Source organism: Paramacrobiotus metropolitanus, unplaced genomic scaffold (assembly GCF_019649055.1).
Source record: "Paramacrobiotus metropolitanus isolate TYO unplaced genomic scaffold, Prichtersi_v1.0 Parri_scaffold0000274, whole genome shotgun sequence".
NCBI lineage: Eukaryota > Metazoa > Tardigrada > Eutardigrada > Parachela > Macrobiotidae > Paramacrobiotus > Paramacrobiotus metropolitanus.
This window is the reverse complement of record NW_026570494.1, coordinates 1-17,613: the sequence shown is the minus strand read 5'-3', so window position 1 is coordinate 17,613 and position 17,613 is coordinate 1. Positions and strand designations below refer to the sequence as shown.

Below are 17,613 nucleotides of genomic sequence, written 5' to 3'. Positions count from 1 at the left end.
AAAGTATCGTTTAAGTGAGGACTACGTAGATCCTTACGACGACAGAACAAAATTCATCAGCTGGTACCGGGAGAGAAAGACCTTACCCAGCGGATTTACTTTAACGCCTCCGCCGCCATTTACTTGTGCAGGATTCTGGCCGCATGCGGGCTATCCCTGGTTGGAGTTCTGGTTTCAACCACAATTTGTGTTGTTGTGGTTGCCTCCCGAGCTATAACCTGCGCCTCCGTAGTTGTTAAGTGGGACTCCAGTTCCAGGTGCTGGAGGGTTCAGATTCATTGCTACCGTTCCGGCCCAGGTCGGTTGCTGGACAGGTGCTTGTTGCATCGGTGGCGTACTGCAGGACCTAGTTGTCCGTATTTTGCCGTCAGAGTTTGGTATACCGGCATCATATGCGGTATACCAAACTCTGATATGCGGCTGATAGGCGGTCTGCTGTGGTATCGCTTGTGGGAGAGTCGGTGCCGGTGCAGGTGTACAAACACAGATATAGTCCCCGTACCTCGTACATTTGTTTGCCGTTGACGAAGTCCCGTATGTAGTCACAGAATTCAGTAGTATGGATTCATTATCGTACCAGAAACTATATAACGAATGGACAGATTCCGAATTGTTGCAGAAACGTATCCCTGCTAGGCTTTCCAAACAATCGACAAACTTGCACCAGTCGTTGGTGGTACACAACTGTTCCAGTAATGAAAGTCATTTTAGGAAACGACCTTTACGTTTTTGAACTTACCGCCTCCCGATACGACGACTAAAGTCATATGCTTTACATGGACGTCGTGACAGAAAGGTATTACAACGAGCTTTGCTTCAATAATCCTCTTGAAGGCCTCAGCGTTCCCCAATTTCGGCTGACCAGTTACATCACCAAGCCGTCGTAGTGCCTTGTAAGATCTCAAATATTGAATACCGTGTACATCAAAAAATACGACCTCTTTTTGCGCGTGCGTTCCGTTGATAAGGCTGCGCAACACCTCATTTATATGGGATGAATATAGAGGGAGGACAGGTTTGAAAGATTCAGTCAACAGGACGCAATGGTCTCTGTTATCTGCAACTTCTGCAGCGGTCGCGGTTCCTGCGGATAATGCCCTTTCTACTGCAGCAAGTACATTTGGGCAGACTGTAGTGGGATCTTTGGCGAAAAGATGTTCCCATGCTTCTAACTTATTGCTGAATGTTTTAGAGCACAAGTTACTTGACGAGTTCATCAAGCAGCTATGATTTGGTGCCATGGTGAGTTCACGAAAAACTCAAAAGAAACTTTAAAGGTTAATTATTGAAAAGTTTGCGTTTTTTAGTCAAATTTTCAAGACGAAGTTCCACGTTGGGTGTGCTTTACATTTAAAGTCTCGTAGCAACGGTTAGCTGTTTACTGTCAATTATGTTTTTCTCACAGTTTGTAGTGTTTAGTACAATCTAGTACTTGGTGTAACCGCTAAACGAACTTGCACCACTTTTAAATCTGACCGCTACTCGCTACTAAAAACGAACAGACTAAAAAAACTAAAAAAATCAGGAAGCAAAGACTGCCGGAAAAATAGTGGCATATAGTGCATTGAAAAGCAGTTCAGTTTTAACCGTGATTCTATTTTGTTGTTAATATATTAGTGTGATTGACTTTACGGGGCTAACGTGCATACGCAAGATGATTTGGTTATTCCTGCGTTTAATTGTTGTCGGTAAAAATAATGAGCTGTTAGATAACACAGGCATTAACACAAAAAATGGTGACCTTTTCAAAGTAAATCACAACATATCTAAGATTTCGCCTCCGCATTCCGTTTCCAACCTGTACCTCGAATCAAAGAACAATAAAATCAGCTAAAAAAACAAATATAAAAAAAGAATGGTCGATACCTTACAGAAGATCCTAGTCGATCTGAATGACCTCCGGGACTGATTCTCCGGGTCCATCAGAGACATTGTCTTCCTCCTCGTCATCGGCGTCCATACTTTCATCTGGAAACATTTACTATCAAGTAATAGTTGATACAGTAATAATAAATTTTATTTACCGCTAAGAAACAATGAAATATCGTCGTCGTCTTCCTCGTCACTGTCCACGTCATACGCGGTAATCATGAAGCGCTTGACACGGGGAAACGTGTCCGCCATCCATCGGTCATGTCCGCGAATCTCGCAGATCTCGTTGCCTTCAACATCCAAAGCCCGCAGCTTGGTAAGACGAGTCAGGGGCTCCATTTCGTTACGAAACCCAATCTTGTTCCCGACAATCGATAGCTTTTCCAGGTTGGGGAAGCAGGTGGGTAGCGGGCTGAGGTCGTCGAGGTGATTGTCGCCTAACATTAGCACACGCAAGTTGGGAGGCCGTGGCAGTCCTTCCAGTGATCGTAGGCCGCAGTCGATAAGACTCAACTTTTCCAACCCCTGGAACTTTGCGAACTCCGGAAGAATGGCTGGTGGAACCTGCTTCCCGTCGAAGATCATCTGTGGTGTCTGTGGACTTAACTTGCGGAACAGATTCCGGTAAGCCACTTCCAGCGCTCGATCCTGCAGCCATGGTCGCTTATGAGATAAGAAAGCACTAAGAACACTAGACAAACAGTAGCAATTTTTATTGTTGCAAAGTTGTTTTTCGCTACACTGAAAACAAATGCCATGCGAACATCAGTTTATATACCGACGGGATCACTGAATTCCGGAAATGTAATTGGTTTCAGTGATCGTACAAGTCCTTAGTTACAATAGGGATCACGGTTTTCAGTGATCATACGTACGAGTAGTTGTAATTGAATTCAGTGATCCCGAGCAGGGATCACCGGTTTCCATTACACAAAAATTGTATATAAAGCAGGTGAAAAATCGGTAAAAATATCAGTAGCGCAATGTTTTTTCAAAACTTTTAATGAATTACTGTGCACGTTTCAACATGACTGTACGTGATTGTCATCCTACCTGCTTCTGTTCCGCCGTCACGTCGGTAAGTCAAGATGTGTCATTTCGTAGCGTTTTATTCCAGTGATCAGTCTGAAGAATTTTTCCAATTCCTTCCGTAACAACAAACGTAGCAAAAACAATAAAAAAGACGACGTACAAAATAACTAAAAGAACTTTTTCGCATTTTTGCTCGACGTTTCGTCCTAAGCACATCATATGCTGTAAGTTAGCCATGGTAAAGCCGATAAAGTACGAGTTTGAACGTGGTCCTTAAATAGACTTGTATGCACAGGCTGCCGAGCGACAGATGAGTTTGGAGGATCGGCTACGGACATTTGACACCTGGCCATTGTCGTACATTTCACCACAGTCTCTTGCGGAAGCCGGATTCATATACACTCACGAAGGAGACGAAGTGAAGTGTGTGCTATGCGGTATGGTCCATTTCAATTGGATGATCGGGGACCAGCCCAAGTTCGAGCACCGGCGAATCAGTCCCGAATGTGCACGCGGCTATGGTGGCGGATGATGAGGTGTACGTTCCCGCCATAAAGGAGTATCGCGACCGTTTCGCCACGTATGCAAAGTGGCCGGGGCAAGTTATCAGCCAACGCCCCATGGATATGGCCAATGCCGGGTTCTTTTTCATGGAGGGAATGTGGGACCAGGTCCAGTGTTTTTGCTGTGGCCCCAAACTGGCACAGTGGACACGTGATGATGACCCGTGGATCGAGCACGCCAAGTACGAACCTCGCTGCATATATTTACTCGAGAAGAAAGGCTTGCGTTTTGTTCAAGAAGTTCGACGGTTTCACGATATGGACAAACTGAAGTGGGCTGGCAGTTTGCGAAAGAACCGAATGGATTTTCTGGTGGCGTTTGCAATGGAACAGGGTGTGCACTACACGTATCTGATAAAGGCCGTTCAACGATACCGTCGTTTTTTTCGCATCAAGGACCTCGTGAAAGCGGCGAACACCATCAGAGCCCGAATCAACGAAGCACGACTGGATGAAAACTGTCAGCTGGAAAAAGAATGCAGTGTGTGTCTTAATAAAAACGTATCAATTTGTTTTTCACCATGTGGGCATGCGATTTGTTGCGCTGAATGTTCCGGAAGAGTGAGAGAATGCCCGCTTTGCCGTCAAATGATTTTGGAAAAAATCAAACTTTTTTTCGCTTAATTAGTCTATTTAAGCTAGTTTCGTTGGAAGAATTAAATCATTTTGGATTGAAAAAGATGTTCGGTATAATAAATGATTACCCGCGCTTTTGCGCTCCTTTTGGTATGTGTGTTTGCGGACCTACAATGTCGGGAAAAACGCAGTTTGTTTTTACGTTATTACGAAATAATTCAGTAGTATTTGATCGGGCACCTGATCGTATATTGTACTGCTATGGTCAGTGGCAAAAAGGTTTTGAGGAGTTACGAAAAGACGTCTCACAGGTCGAATTTTTGCACGGTTTGGATGACCTTTTTTCAGTGGTACACTCCATCGACGGCGGTGGCCAGACGTTAGTTGTCATGGACGATCTGGCTACGGATTTGTGTAAGGACGTTAGCTGTTCGGACCTCTTCACCCGCGGTATACATCACAAGAACATCTCCGTCATCATGCTTCTTCAGAACTTGTGCAAACATGGAAAAACTATGCGCGACATAACGCTGAACTCCCAGTACTTGAAACTATTTAAGAACGTAAGGGATATTAACCAGATTTCATTACTGGCTCGTCAAACTGGACTGAAACATTTAGTGGACGCCTACAACAAAATCACAACGGAGGCCTACCAACCGCTCGTCTTGGGCTTACGACCAAACTGTCCCGATTATTTAAGGGTTCGTTCCCACGTACTACCGAATCAGCAGATGCGTATCTATCTGGACCGCACTCGTACCGACAGCCTGCCAAAATGTCAGAACGCGTGAAAGCTTCAGCTCCCTTTATAATTGCCCTGCAACACCTGAAGCCGAGGCAGCGGAAGGTACTGATGAGCTACCTGACCAAGACTCAACTGAAAGCATTGGAAGAGGTGGCTGTCAACATTGTGAAAAATACCGTGAATTTGTCACCCACACAAGCAGAAAAATGTAAACGCCATCGGAAAGCATTAAAGCTGATTGCCCTGCGGCGATACCCGCTAAAAGAGAAACGAAGAATATTTCAGCAAGGAGGATTCATCGGTGCCATCTTACCTGTCATTGCTGGAGTTTTAACTTCTCTTATTGGTAATGGATGAATACTTCATAGTACTACGGCGTGTAATGGAGAAGGATCAGCTCCAGATCAACAAGGAGCCACCGGAAGCCCACAGCGTCATAACGTTGGATGCGCTAGTGGCAAAAACCCTGGAACGAACCGATATAAGTGAATTTGAGAAAGCCAGTCAGCTGAGCAGCATACTTGAACGGTTTCTCGCCTTGAAACAGAAAGCCTTACCCGATGAAAATCCGTTGGAGTTACCGACAGATGTTAGCGCACAACCACCACCGATAGCATCAGAGAAACAAAGGAATACAGTAACTGCGTCTCGAAAACTACCGGCAATTCCTTCATCATCGCAACTACCCGTCTCTCGAAAACGGGGCAGGCCAGAGGATCTTGAAGAAGGAACAAGTCCTACCAAACAACCTCGGCAGCCTTTATTCCCATTGAATTTACCCTCTAAAGGACAGAAACGCGACCACGAAGACGATCCTGAAGACAGCAACAAATCAAAGACCGCACGCATTGCTTTGTTTCCGGCGTCGCTACCGAAGAAAGGTTCCAAGCGTCATCAAGACGAAAGTGTCGAATCGCGACCAACAAAAGCAGCGCGCATAGCCTTGTTTCCCCCGACCGCACCGAGGAAGGGTCGAAAGCGACCGACTGAAGGCATAGACAACCAAGGGTCTTCGCGCAAGCGACCTCGTAGACCTTTGTTTCCGGTCACTACTCTCCTACGTGGGAAAAAAAGAAAGGCGGACCAGATTGAAGGCAGTGTTAGAAAACTGCGCTCGCGTACCATCCAAAAAGGGGCGGGCCGAACCAGAATTCAGTGGATCACTCTGACGTAATGGCTGGTCTTATTCCCAGTGTATTACGGTTATGCCGTATATTTAAGATCAATTGTGTCTCCACCTGCTGCAACAAAGCCGATGGAGAAACTAATGAAACGATACCTCAACCCGCGCGATCCCGGCGGTCTTGGAGGCGTGGAAAGGTTCCGAAGAAGTCTAAAGACCAGAGCCAACAGACGGAAAGCTCAGGAGGTTCTGCAAGAGATCGATGCGTACACTGTGACCAAGGAAAATCGACGTCGCTTTGCACGCAACCGGATCGTAGTGACCAACCTTCGTCAGCAGTACCAAGCGGATCTGGCTGATTTATCGAAATATTCCAAAGAAAATGATGGGTACAAACACCTGCTGTTTGTAATTGATTGCTTCTCTAAAAAGCTGAGCATTCAACCAATGAAGTCCAAAACGGCCAACGAAACCAAAAATGCCTTGTCCAAGGCTTTTGAAGAACTCGGCGAGCCGGAAAAGCTGCAGTACGATAAAGGCACTGAAGTCGTCAACGCAACGGTCAAGACCTTCTTGAAAGAGAGAAAGATTCATTTTTTCACATCAGAAAACGAAGACATCAAATGTGCCATGGCCGAACGCGTTATCCGTACCATCAAAACACGAATGTTTCGCTTGTTTCGTTCGCGGGTTTCGACACGGTACATTGACAAACTACAAGATTTGGTGTACTCGTATAACCACTCTAAACATCGAGCACATGGATTGCGACCAATAGACGTTACCCAGAACAATTCTTTGGCGGTATTCAACAGATTGTATCCAACCAGAGAAGTTCGACCACCTCGATTCAAGGTCGGAGATGCAGTCCGGATATCCGTGCATAAAACCAAGGTGGAAAAGGGCTATACGTATCGATTTAAGGAGGAGGTGTTCTACATCATTAAAGTTATTTCACATACCGTACCGGTATACCGACTAAAGGACTATCAAGACCAACCTATCCAAGGAACCTTTTATGAACACGAGCTCTCCAAAGTATCGCGCCCTGAACAGAAAGAATATACCATCGACCATATCATTAGACGCCGTGGTGATAAAGTACTAGTTCGCTGGTTAGGTTACGGACCTGAGCACGATTCCTGGATAAAGGCATCATCATGTACGAAGGAGCACCATTCTACGTGACGCTCCCGAGCGATGTCGCTACGGACCCCAGCAACACTCCTTCCAATTGGACAACCAAACTGAAACATCCCATTACCCTGAAGGGAAAATGGGAAATGGCCTTGGTTGAACTACAGTACCTCAATTCCTTTTTCACTCTTCCCGTCGAACAGAAGATTGAAGTGCACATCGTTAAAGAATTCAGACTAGAGAAAGATGAAGCAAACTTTTGGAGTCTGCGGACCAAGTTGTCCATACCGACGAGATTACCATCCCTCCGGAAATTACAAGGATGCCGATTTGCTATTAAAACCATCAATTCATTAGTACCCAAAGTTGGATCGTACATGGTGGACGATACCGTGCACGCTGATAAGAGCGCCTTGACTGCCGACAGAGCCTTCACCGTTCAATTGCTGACCGCCACCAATCATCGGGTCCGACTGAATATTGGTAACGATCGGGTTTCCGTCGTCTTTCCCCCGTCGTCGATAGTCCTACAAAAAATGCTAGGATTTGAACACAGTGTACTAAAACCGGACGTACCGATGGAGAGCAACAGCAACGCATTCGTCGGCCCATTTCCTATGGAAACAAAAAACGTCAGTATCCAGTACTTGTCATTTCTGGCCAAGCCTCCGAATCCAAAACTTACCAGCTTTATTTCGGACCGACCGGTCAATACCCTACTGGGAAATCAAAGCCTGTTTGTCTACAGTGATGTGGCCGACTACAGCTTGATTGGCGATACTGCAGCGCAGTTTTTACGTTCCGTACCTATTAGAGGAGAAGTCAATCAAATTGTCGAGGCCAGATTCGATATTCCGCATTACGTCCCAGTACTACGCCAACATTTCGAAACGATAAAACTGACCATTGCCAACGACCTGGGAGACGACGCCAAGTTCCAAACGGGAAAGTCCCTGGTGAAACTGCATTTCCGACCGCAACGACTCTACTAGAATGCCTCTCGTGGCGTACGTGCCGGATCCCCGGCGATACGAGAACGTCTTTGTCAGTCAAACGGGTGGCAGCGCCCTGATCCGGTATCGAGGAACCCTACAAAACGGATCGGGGTTCCCACAGATTTTAAAGAGCCTTTTTGCCAAGCTATCAGCCTTTGCTCAGCCTATACTACGGAAGGCTGCACCGCATGCCAAAGCCGCTCTGGAAGCGGCTACCCGTCACCTGCAAGAAGCGGCGACCGGGGCTATTAAAGAAGTGGCCTCGCGTGCGGGAACAGCCATTGGTAAACGTTTTGCTTCCCAAGAAGGCGAAGGTATCCGCAAGAAACGACGTATTCGACGTAAAGTTCTACGAGTTAAACGTATTCCTCCTACCAACATCCCCGATTTTTTCTGAGAATGGCCATGCTGATGATGGAAAACTCGGAGCCGGCAATGCAACTAGAGAACCAGCTGTTTGCATTACCGGCCACTCTAACGGATCGGTGGCGCACTGAGCACGAAAAGCTCAATCCCACGACCATCTTAACGGACAACGGATCGGCCGGCGACATTAATTTTTTCATTCCACCCAGCACATCTGGACTACTCAGTTTAGCGGACATGATCCTGGAACTGGAAGTGGGTATTAAAGTCCGCAAGAGCACTGGGGAATGGGAACTGATTACAACGGCTGATGGTGTGGCACCGGTCAACAACATTCTGCACTCACTGTTCTCTTCATGTCATGTGACGGTGGCCAACCGGTTGATCTCGGATGCCGCCACCTTTTATCCGTACCGCGCCTACCTGGAATCTCTTCTGTCCCACTCTCTTGACGCCCAACAAAGCCAACTGACATCTGCCGGTTTCTATTACGACTCTCCGGGCTCCTTCAACAGTGAAACCGCAAACAATGGTGAAAAAATCGAACGGCGTTATTTAATACTGGACAGTACGTACAGCTTTCCGGCAAACTATTTTCCGACCTATTTGACCAGAGCAAGCCACTGTGCACCGGTGTACCCGTCAACATTCGCCTTGTGGTTAGTCGACCGGAGTTTGCCTTACGTGTATGGGACACGGATACCACCAAGATATTTAAACCGTTTATCCGTAACGCGCGTCTTTCGGTTCGCCGATACATTCCGTCTCCGGACTTTCTGACCGCCGTAGCCGGAGAACTCATAAAAAAAACGGTCAAGTACCATATCGAACGCGTGGTGATGCGCGTATCGGACATTCCCCAACGAACACAAAGCACCGTGGTCAGCAATTTGCAGATTGGCCAAATCCCCAAAGTCATCTTTATTGGTTTTGTGGACAGCGAAGACTTTCACGGATCGCAAAAGAAAAATCCTTTCAACTTTCAACACTTCAATATTTCACAAATCAGCGTCGAAGTGGACGGTCAGAGTTACCCCACAAAACCGTACACTGCCGATTTCGATCACAAATTGTCTCTGGAGTGCTACGACGGGCTTTTGGACACTCTGGGACACCGACCCAGCCTGCAAGGCGGCCTGCCTTTCAACCGGACCCAGTATAACGACGGGTATACCATTTTCGGTTTCGACCTGACTCCAGGACATACCGGCCGTGGACCACTGACCCTGATAAAGCAAAGAAACCTTAGTGTCTCCGTGTCTTTTGGGAAACCACTGAAAAGTACCATTATGATGGTGTGTATGCTGGTCTATGACAGCATTATTGAAATCAACCAGCACCGTCAACTGATTGCGGACTTTACAACATGAATACACAGGAAATTACCTCGGCACTCCATGGAAATCCACAGACAACAGCGGTATTTCGTGGGGTCTACGCCAGTGATCAAGTTCCAACGATCCTGGCACCTTTCCGGGAGCTTGTGTGGTAAATACCGACCCCTCTGACCAGGAAGGCGAGCACTGGATTGCCCTGTACCAGGAACAAGCCGGTAAAATGGAAGTATTTGATTCATATGGGAAAGCTTTGGAAAGCTACTCTCAGCATTTCGTGCCACTGGTGACAGCCAATGAAATTACTCTACAAAATGAACAGTTTCAGTCTGAATTTAGCACTGTCTGTGGACAATACTGTTTGTTTTTTATTTTACGACGTTGTAGTGGTGAATCGTACACTAATATTGTGCATTTGTTCACGGATAGCCGAATAAGCAACGACAAAATGGTGTGTCAGTATGTTAATTCATTTTTCGACATCAATACAACCATGGTAGATGGAGCTTTGCTTCGACAAATGTGCAAACGTTTATTAAAATGAAAAACCAAAACAGTGACCGGTTTCTTCGTTTGTCGTTCAAGTAAATAAAACAGTAGAAAATTAGCAATTGTTAGCAGTAATAATTCCACCCACATTCTCACGAAGCTGATCCTCGTGTTTCTTCAAAAATCCAGCCACGTCCAGGTCCAGAGCCTGCTCAACACTGAGCTTATCCAGTCCGAACAGTATACCATGTACCATACGCAATTCCAACAGTCGCTCCACAGCGCCGTTCCATTCGCCGTCGGATGGTCGATAGTTGTCTTCATGGCACTGGTTAATAGTACCATCATCCAGCTGCTTTACCAATGGCGCCAAAGCCTCGGCAACGTTTTCGCACAGCGTAGGGTACTCTAGTCCTTCTTTGACCGGCTCGTGGACCCCCTGTTCCTTTTGGATTTTCACCATGTCTTTGAACAGCTGCAGGTCTTTCATGAGGTCCTTCAGTCCGTCATAGCAGCGCTCACCAAATGAGATACCGTAGCGGGTGGGGATCATATCCCCTCCCTTTACTTCAAAACGTCGAATGGTCGCCACGTTGGTGCCATTGAAACGGCTCCAACCAAAGTACATGCTGCTGTCCAAGAGGTACAACGGGGTCAACCGACCGGTTTCGGCAGCACTGGCACGGGCCGCTTCATCCATATCGGCTTTCTCGGTCAGCATGAGCGCGGCCAAACGGAGAAAACCGATCTTGGACAACGAAACGTTCTTCCCGTAGCTGGCTTTCCAGGAACTGTCCGGCTGCTCCTTCCATTCACCGAAAACCACACGAATCGTACTGATCTTCCCGTCGGCGCTAGGCCCCACATACACGAACTTGTCGTTTCCCAAGCGGTAGACCGGCTTTCCCAGTTGTGCAAAACAAATCGCGGATGCGTAGATATCGTACTCGGTAAACCGTTGGGCTTGCTCTTCTTAACTTCCGGCTTCCCTCCCTCTTCTTGACCTTTTCGCTTGGGCTTGGTCGCAGCGGTCTGCGGTCGTTTGGATGCAAACAGGTCCATAAATTCCATGGTGATGTAGGTTTAATTTCAACAAGAGGTAAATAGAACAACTTGGTAAGCACCTATCGATTACACCTGCTTTTTATAGCGATCTTCGGTTCACACTTAGTGGATCATCGATATCGGTAATTCCGAGTACACGGATCACTGTTTTCGGTGATCCCGCAAAGTACATGGATCACCGAGTTCAGTGATCCCTTGTACGATATGGATCACTGACTTCAGTGATACCATACGATATGGATCACTGAGTTCAGTGATCTTTGTACGACAGGGATCACGAGTTCAGTGATCCCTTGCCCGCACGATATGGATCACCGACTTCAGTGATCCTCACCTGATACAAATACACGGTCTTTAGTACATTCACATACGAGACTTTTGCCATTGTGTACGCTATCAGTGAACTGGAATTTTGATTAGTACTCTGGTAGACGAAATGGCAGTACCATGCATACTGGACACCGATTGGTTCGTAATCAATGGAACCAAGTACATCAAACAGCTGGCTTTCTACTGTCCGGACAAAGACGAACAAAACCTGTACACCTTCACGCTTCCTCGAATCGCCAGCAAGCACACCGCTCTGAAAAGTCAAGCTCGCCATTCGCACGGACTGTTGTGGTATACGGTAGGAGAGTACCGACACAACCAGGTAACTTGTGCGTTGGAAGATATTTTTCGAAGGATTGGACGACCCAGCCAAGTGCGATTCTTTGCCAAAGGCCTGGAAAAGTATTTCGACTGCTACAGAGCACGGTCGGAGGTGGATTCCCGGACTTAGTTCGTCGCTTTGCTGATATTCTGACTGGAACAGGCTTTCCTTGTACCGTTTCTAATTATCGTGTGGTCAATGTTGTGGCTAACCATGCTTTTCCAGACCGGTTGCATATCGAAAATTTTAGCATGTATTTTCATTTGGAATACACGCCTGAATTGCTCAGTGGTTTAGCAATCAAACTTAAAGTTGGGCGTGCTGTACTATTTCCATCTGGTAAATGCAATTTCCTAGGATTGAAAAGCTGTGATCAGTTGCCTGATGCGGTCCGGGAAGTTCGGGAAATGATTCGTAAATTTAATAAATCGCTGGTTTAAGCCAGAACATATCCATACGGTACCGTATTATACTGATCGTCAACAATACGGCGTTTGTCATACGTCACTTAAATCGTTTAACCACACTGGTGTTGCGAATCGTCATAGTAGACTTATTTCGCTGCAAAATATCGGGAAAGTCGACATCTATAATACTACGGTTTGCCAACATGTCCAGCATGGTTTTATAATTAACTTGTTCGCTTGTGCGCCCATTGCTGGTGAATCCTTTGACTTTGACAACGCTTTCTCCATCGTTGGTAAGTAAGCGTAGGATTTGGCGCCAAGGCTTACAAACTGAACGATGTGTAAACTCGTTAAAAATATTCCAGTAGGAGGGTCCACAAGGTCGGTCGAGTCACGAAAGATAGAATCTATAAATTTAAATAAAGCCTAATTCGCTTTAACCTTTTTATTTCTAGAAATATTATTTCTTACGCTGCTAAAATATTACGTTGGTGTGGGGTTGCGGTCAACGAATCCGCTTTCGGTGGTATAGGTTATCTGGACAATGTCATCAGTGAAAAGGTCCCATGAATGAACGTGATGTTTTCCGGACAAAAGCATGTTGTAAAATTTTTCTGGTTCGCTGATATACATGGTATTCAGCTTGTTATCTTGCATTCAAAACGGCCCCAAAACTGGAACCAAAGAATTTTTAAAAAGGTTGAAAAACGGAATAAAGACTGTGTGAATACCTGTTCAAGCACAATTTCGCCAGTGCTCTTAAACCAGGATTTGGTTTAACTTTGTCGTAGTCAAGTCCACGTTTTCGTGCTCTTTAAGTCCGCAATGTATTTGCGCTTCTCCGCTTCGCTGCATATTTCTACCGGCCATCCGCTGGACTCGGTTTTCAGTTTAAGGAACTGGTTAATGTAGTTTTCAAAAGGCGATCTTCATACTTATCGAAATGCCAAACTTCGTATATTTTTTAATACTGTATCCGTTGTCCAACGCTTTTGGATTTCGGGTGTACACCATGTTCCAGTGATTGTTCGATCGCAATCGGCATGTTGACATTTGCTGTTTTGGTGTTTTTCCATGCACGTTCTGCACAAGGAAAGGTTAATTTGCCTCCACAGCGATACGGTAGAACAGGAAATTGTAAATCGCCCGGTGGTAATACTGTGCACACAACCAGGCCGAAATAGGACTGGATATCGTTAAAATTCTTTGTAATTATGGTAGGATGTCCACGGGGTAACGTCGGTTTTATTGATTGAAGAGGTATTCGCTGTTGACGTCAAAATAGCAAATCTTTTCGTCTCCAACGACTTGATGGAATAACTTCACGGCATTCGTTCTCCCTCCGTAAAAGCATCCAGGGATCAAGCCGTTGCATAAACTATTCATGTTCCCAAATACAGGTCACACTGTAGCCCTGTCCTCGCAAATAATCTTCTCGGTCAAGGGTTTCCTTGTAAACGTCCGACATTGAAATATCCCGAAACGGGTGGGTCGTCGTCGGCGCTACACATTTCGAAGCCGTGAAACCTGCAGCCATAAAATTCATAGACCATGTTGATGTCCTCTCTGTAACCGTCAACGTAGTAAGGTCCAATCCTGTATTCAGACCCGTTTATCACAGACTGGATAGTGCGGTTACTTTCTTCTTCCATCCACGATAACCATTTCTTAGCTTTTCCGACTGATGCCGATTGCGGGCATTTAGACCATGCGGTAACAGACCTATCTGCTCAGGCTTCAGCATGAAGGATCGCCAATACCGATTACACAATCCCGCAATAGTTAACGACAAACAAACGGACATAATCCTTTGCTTATTTCTTGGAACAGCTTTCAGGTGCTGACAGCAAATTCGAAGAACCGTAACATCCATTTTACAGTATTCCACAAATTCTTTCCGGAAATCAAACTGGTTATTTTTCCTGCTTCTCCTTCTCATACCAACGCAGAAAAGGTCCTTTGATTTTTTGTTCATTCCTTGAAACCCGTACTCATCCACTGAGGGAAAGGGAGCTATCTGATTCAATTTTCTTTCCGATTAAACCGGTGCGGGAACGTTCCTTTGCTGATTTCTGGTAGACCAAACGTAGCCGGCCATTTTGCAAGGCTTTGAGGGTTGTAGTTTATACTATCCCGAATCGGATATTCAGCTGAGGCACATCCATTGTAAAATCTTCCCACCATTCAGAATAACTTTCGGTACGATGCCGTTTTAAGCAGCCAGTTGAGAATGAAGTATCCATCAAAGACTGCGTGAGAAAAAAATTATTTTATTAGGCTGATGAAAAAAAAGTCATAACAAAACAAAAAACAAAATTAAAAAAAACTGTTATTACCTTGAAATTATGGGCAATGATAAAGTGGTCGCGGTGTTGCTCTTGGAACAGAAATGTGCATAATTCATTCGTTATGTCACCATGTAGCGGGACGTCATCCTCAGGAAACACCCACTCATTACCGCTGTCGTCCTGTACAACCTGCAATCACCACTTGTGTCACCAACGGTCCGAGGTTTGAATATGTTACATTTTGACTCACCGCAAGGTTAGGTATTAAATTTCCGTTTTCCGAGACATACGTCTCAAAATCAAAATACAAAAAGTCAGCGTTTTCATTCAGTTCCAGTTCATCGGCATCCACCTTGTGTGGTCTCATAGCACTGATGTGCTGTTGGTAGAGCATGAATTCTACACGTTTTGCAAAGATTTCACCGCATTGATGAGTATTTTCATTTTTCTCTGCCGCATGGAGACTATCCGCAGGCATTTCTTGCAGACAAACACCATACTGCAGATGCTCTTGCGTGATGGTTGGGCTTGGTACCAGCTTTTTATGCTGCGAAGCAATCTTGACCAAAAAGTCCGGATTGCAATCGTCACAGTGAACCATAGAGGTCGCATCGGACGGACAGGAGGACCGGAGACAAGCTCGGCACGTTTGAGAGCAGCGATGATCCCTCGGTTAGAGTATCCTTATTGCAGGAATAACACCAATACTTTTGCAAAAGAATGCCGGCAAGGAGTTGAGCAAATCGAAATGCGGTCGTGATGCAGTAGGACGATTTTTTATCTTGGACAGCACCGCTGAAGACAATTTGCATGATCGACACTGACCACAACGATCTGGTACTGGGGCAGGATTTCTTGAAATTTGTGTAGATGACGTAGATTAAATTCCTGCTCCTTAAATCCAGCTCGTTGGACGAGGCACTGAGCTTCTCTTGTTTGCAGTTTCTTTCCTCGCAGCAGCTTCCGGTAAAGGTTTTTGTTTCCGTCCGCGTGGGCTTTACCAATAACCAAAGCCCGGGCTAGGCAAATTTGGTCGGAATTTTTTATAACAACCACCGATTTCATCTTTTCTAATCTTCGTCGTAAGAGGGCAGGAACATCGCGGTTGCATGTTCCTTTCGGAATATCAGTATACTGTACGGAAATCTCAAAGGAGTCATCGATGACGAATTCCTCATAAGAATTTAACACCCGAGCGACTTCTGCCATCCATCTGGTCACAGTTAACTGTGATCGTTTGATAGTGGTGTCCATATCGGCCGGTTCAGTGAATTTGAGTCCAGGCGCATGCGAACCATTTCATCTGGTCCAACATTTTCTAAAGTGTCTCCAGTATGTTCTCGATAATCTGGGTTATGACCACTGGAATATCGGAAAGGGCACTTTTCAAGCTCGAAACTTTTACCGAAAAGCACTTAAAATGAAGCCGGTATTTATGGGAAAACTTCTCACCGGTACATTCAACGCTAATAAAATCTTCTACTGCATACGGTGCATCCATATTCAAGTTATCCATCGTTTCGCAAATTTATCCATTGAGAAAATAACTGTTGCGTTTTACGCGTTTTATACTACCGCAAATATTGTTCTAATTATCCCGTAATTTTCAAACAACGGTATCTTGTACGTATGGATCACGGAACACAGTTACAATTCGTACTAGCGCAACTTAAATTGTATATATAGGGATCACTGAAAACAATTATAACTTGTACTTCGCTTGTACTGCAATTAGTACTAATGATGACCAGAAACCATTACAACTTGTACTAGTAGTATCCAGTAATATTTCTTATTTGTCAACGCAAGATAAACGCAAATAAAATATTTTTTCGCATTTCGCTTGTTTTTTTTAGCAGTCAGATTCAACAAGACAACCAACAGTTTTAGGTAACTAATTCGGGAAATTCCACATCATCTGGAACCAGGTCAGCAAATCTATCTTTGTGAGACTGTAAATATTCAATCGCATGCAGATTAAGGTTCACACCCCTCATATGTGTTAAAATGCGAGACGCGTGTTAACGTCAGATATGTAGTCGCTGCCTTATGGCGCGACTTGCTACCATTTACAAATCCCGATGCCACCCCAGCAGTGTTGGACTGATCCGGCGATACGGTGGCACAGGAACTTCTCCCGTTAGTGCAGTCCACAACATAAACGTCTTTGTGCCAACCACCCGCAAAAGGTATTTCAAAGCACCTGTAGTTCTTGTCGCGTAATTTCAAAATACTTTCCTTAGTGAAAAAACAAGCATTGCATGGCTAAACCACCCGTCACTGTCGATGGAACCACCAAAATACATCAGCAAATTCTTCGCTCTGACGTCCCACGGACGTGGCGCAAAGGGCTGGCACCAGTTTATTGGTGCTCGTTTCACGGTTCGTACGTATCCACTTAGGTGCAACCGGTGGCAGCAGCGTCATCGCAATGGCCTCAAACCCATCCTCCTGGTACTACTCCTTCATCCAAAATGGTTACAGTCGCCGGCGCACTGTAATCGTAGCATACTGCTTCGTGACCTACAAGCAAACATTAAACGCACGATTTTTAGTGCATCAGGTAACTAACAAAGCACTAAACAACATGGGGTAGGCCTTCAAATGAGTTTAAATAAAACAAAATAATAATTTATTCAAAAAAAAATATCAGATTGTTGTACGATTACCGTGGTTGTCCGCAATAATTCTGTACTGAAGAAGTGGCAATCTCATTTTGTGCTTCACTGTGACCTTCCGTCATACAGATGTCCTCTCCAGCGATGCTCGAATCAACCGGAAATTGATATATAATTGAGTCAAAGTAGTCCGCTACAACAGATTAGATATCGTTCAGCTAACAGGAAAATATTAATTGAATGACCTTAAACAAACTGAATAAAAAATAAATGTTGAAAACTTAAAATAAAATAATATACTTTGTATTGCGTATACGAATATCGTAGGCCGAAACCGTGAAATATTTT

At 45.2% G+C, this 17,613-nt stretch overlaps 2 protein-coding genes across 2 annotated transcripts; one reads left to right on the top strand and one right to left on the bottom strand.

Moving 5' to 3' along the window:
- Positions 1-1,879: 1,879 nt before the first annotated feature.
- On the bottom strand, positions 1,880-2,457 carry LOC129601759 (acidic leucine-rich nuclear phosphoprotein 32 family member A-like). The gene is made up of 2 exons (XM_055500634.1): positions 2,025-2,457; positions 1,880-1,968 (listed from the first exon to the last, which is right to left on the bottom strand). The coding sequence occupies exons 1-2, from the start codon at positions 2,455-2,457 to the stop codon at positions 1,880-1,882; spliced, it is 522 nt and encodes a 173-aa protein (XP_055356609.1).
- Positions 2,458-8,445: 5,988 nt separating this feature from the next.
- On the top strand, positions 8,446-9,782 carry LOC129601758 (uncharacterized protein F54H12.2-like). The gene is made up of 2 exons (XM_055500633.1): positions 8,446-8,984; positions 9,077-9,782. The coding sequence occupies exons 1-2, from the start codon at positions 8,446-8,448 to the stop codon at positions 9,780-9,782; spliced, it is 1,245 nt and encodes a 414-aa protein (XP_055356608.1).
- The last annotated feature ends 7,831 nt before the right edge of the window (positions 9,783-17,613 follow it).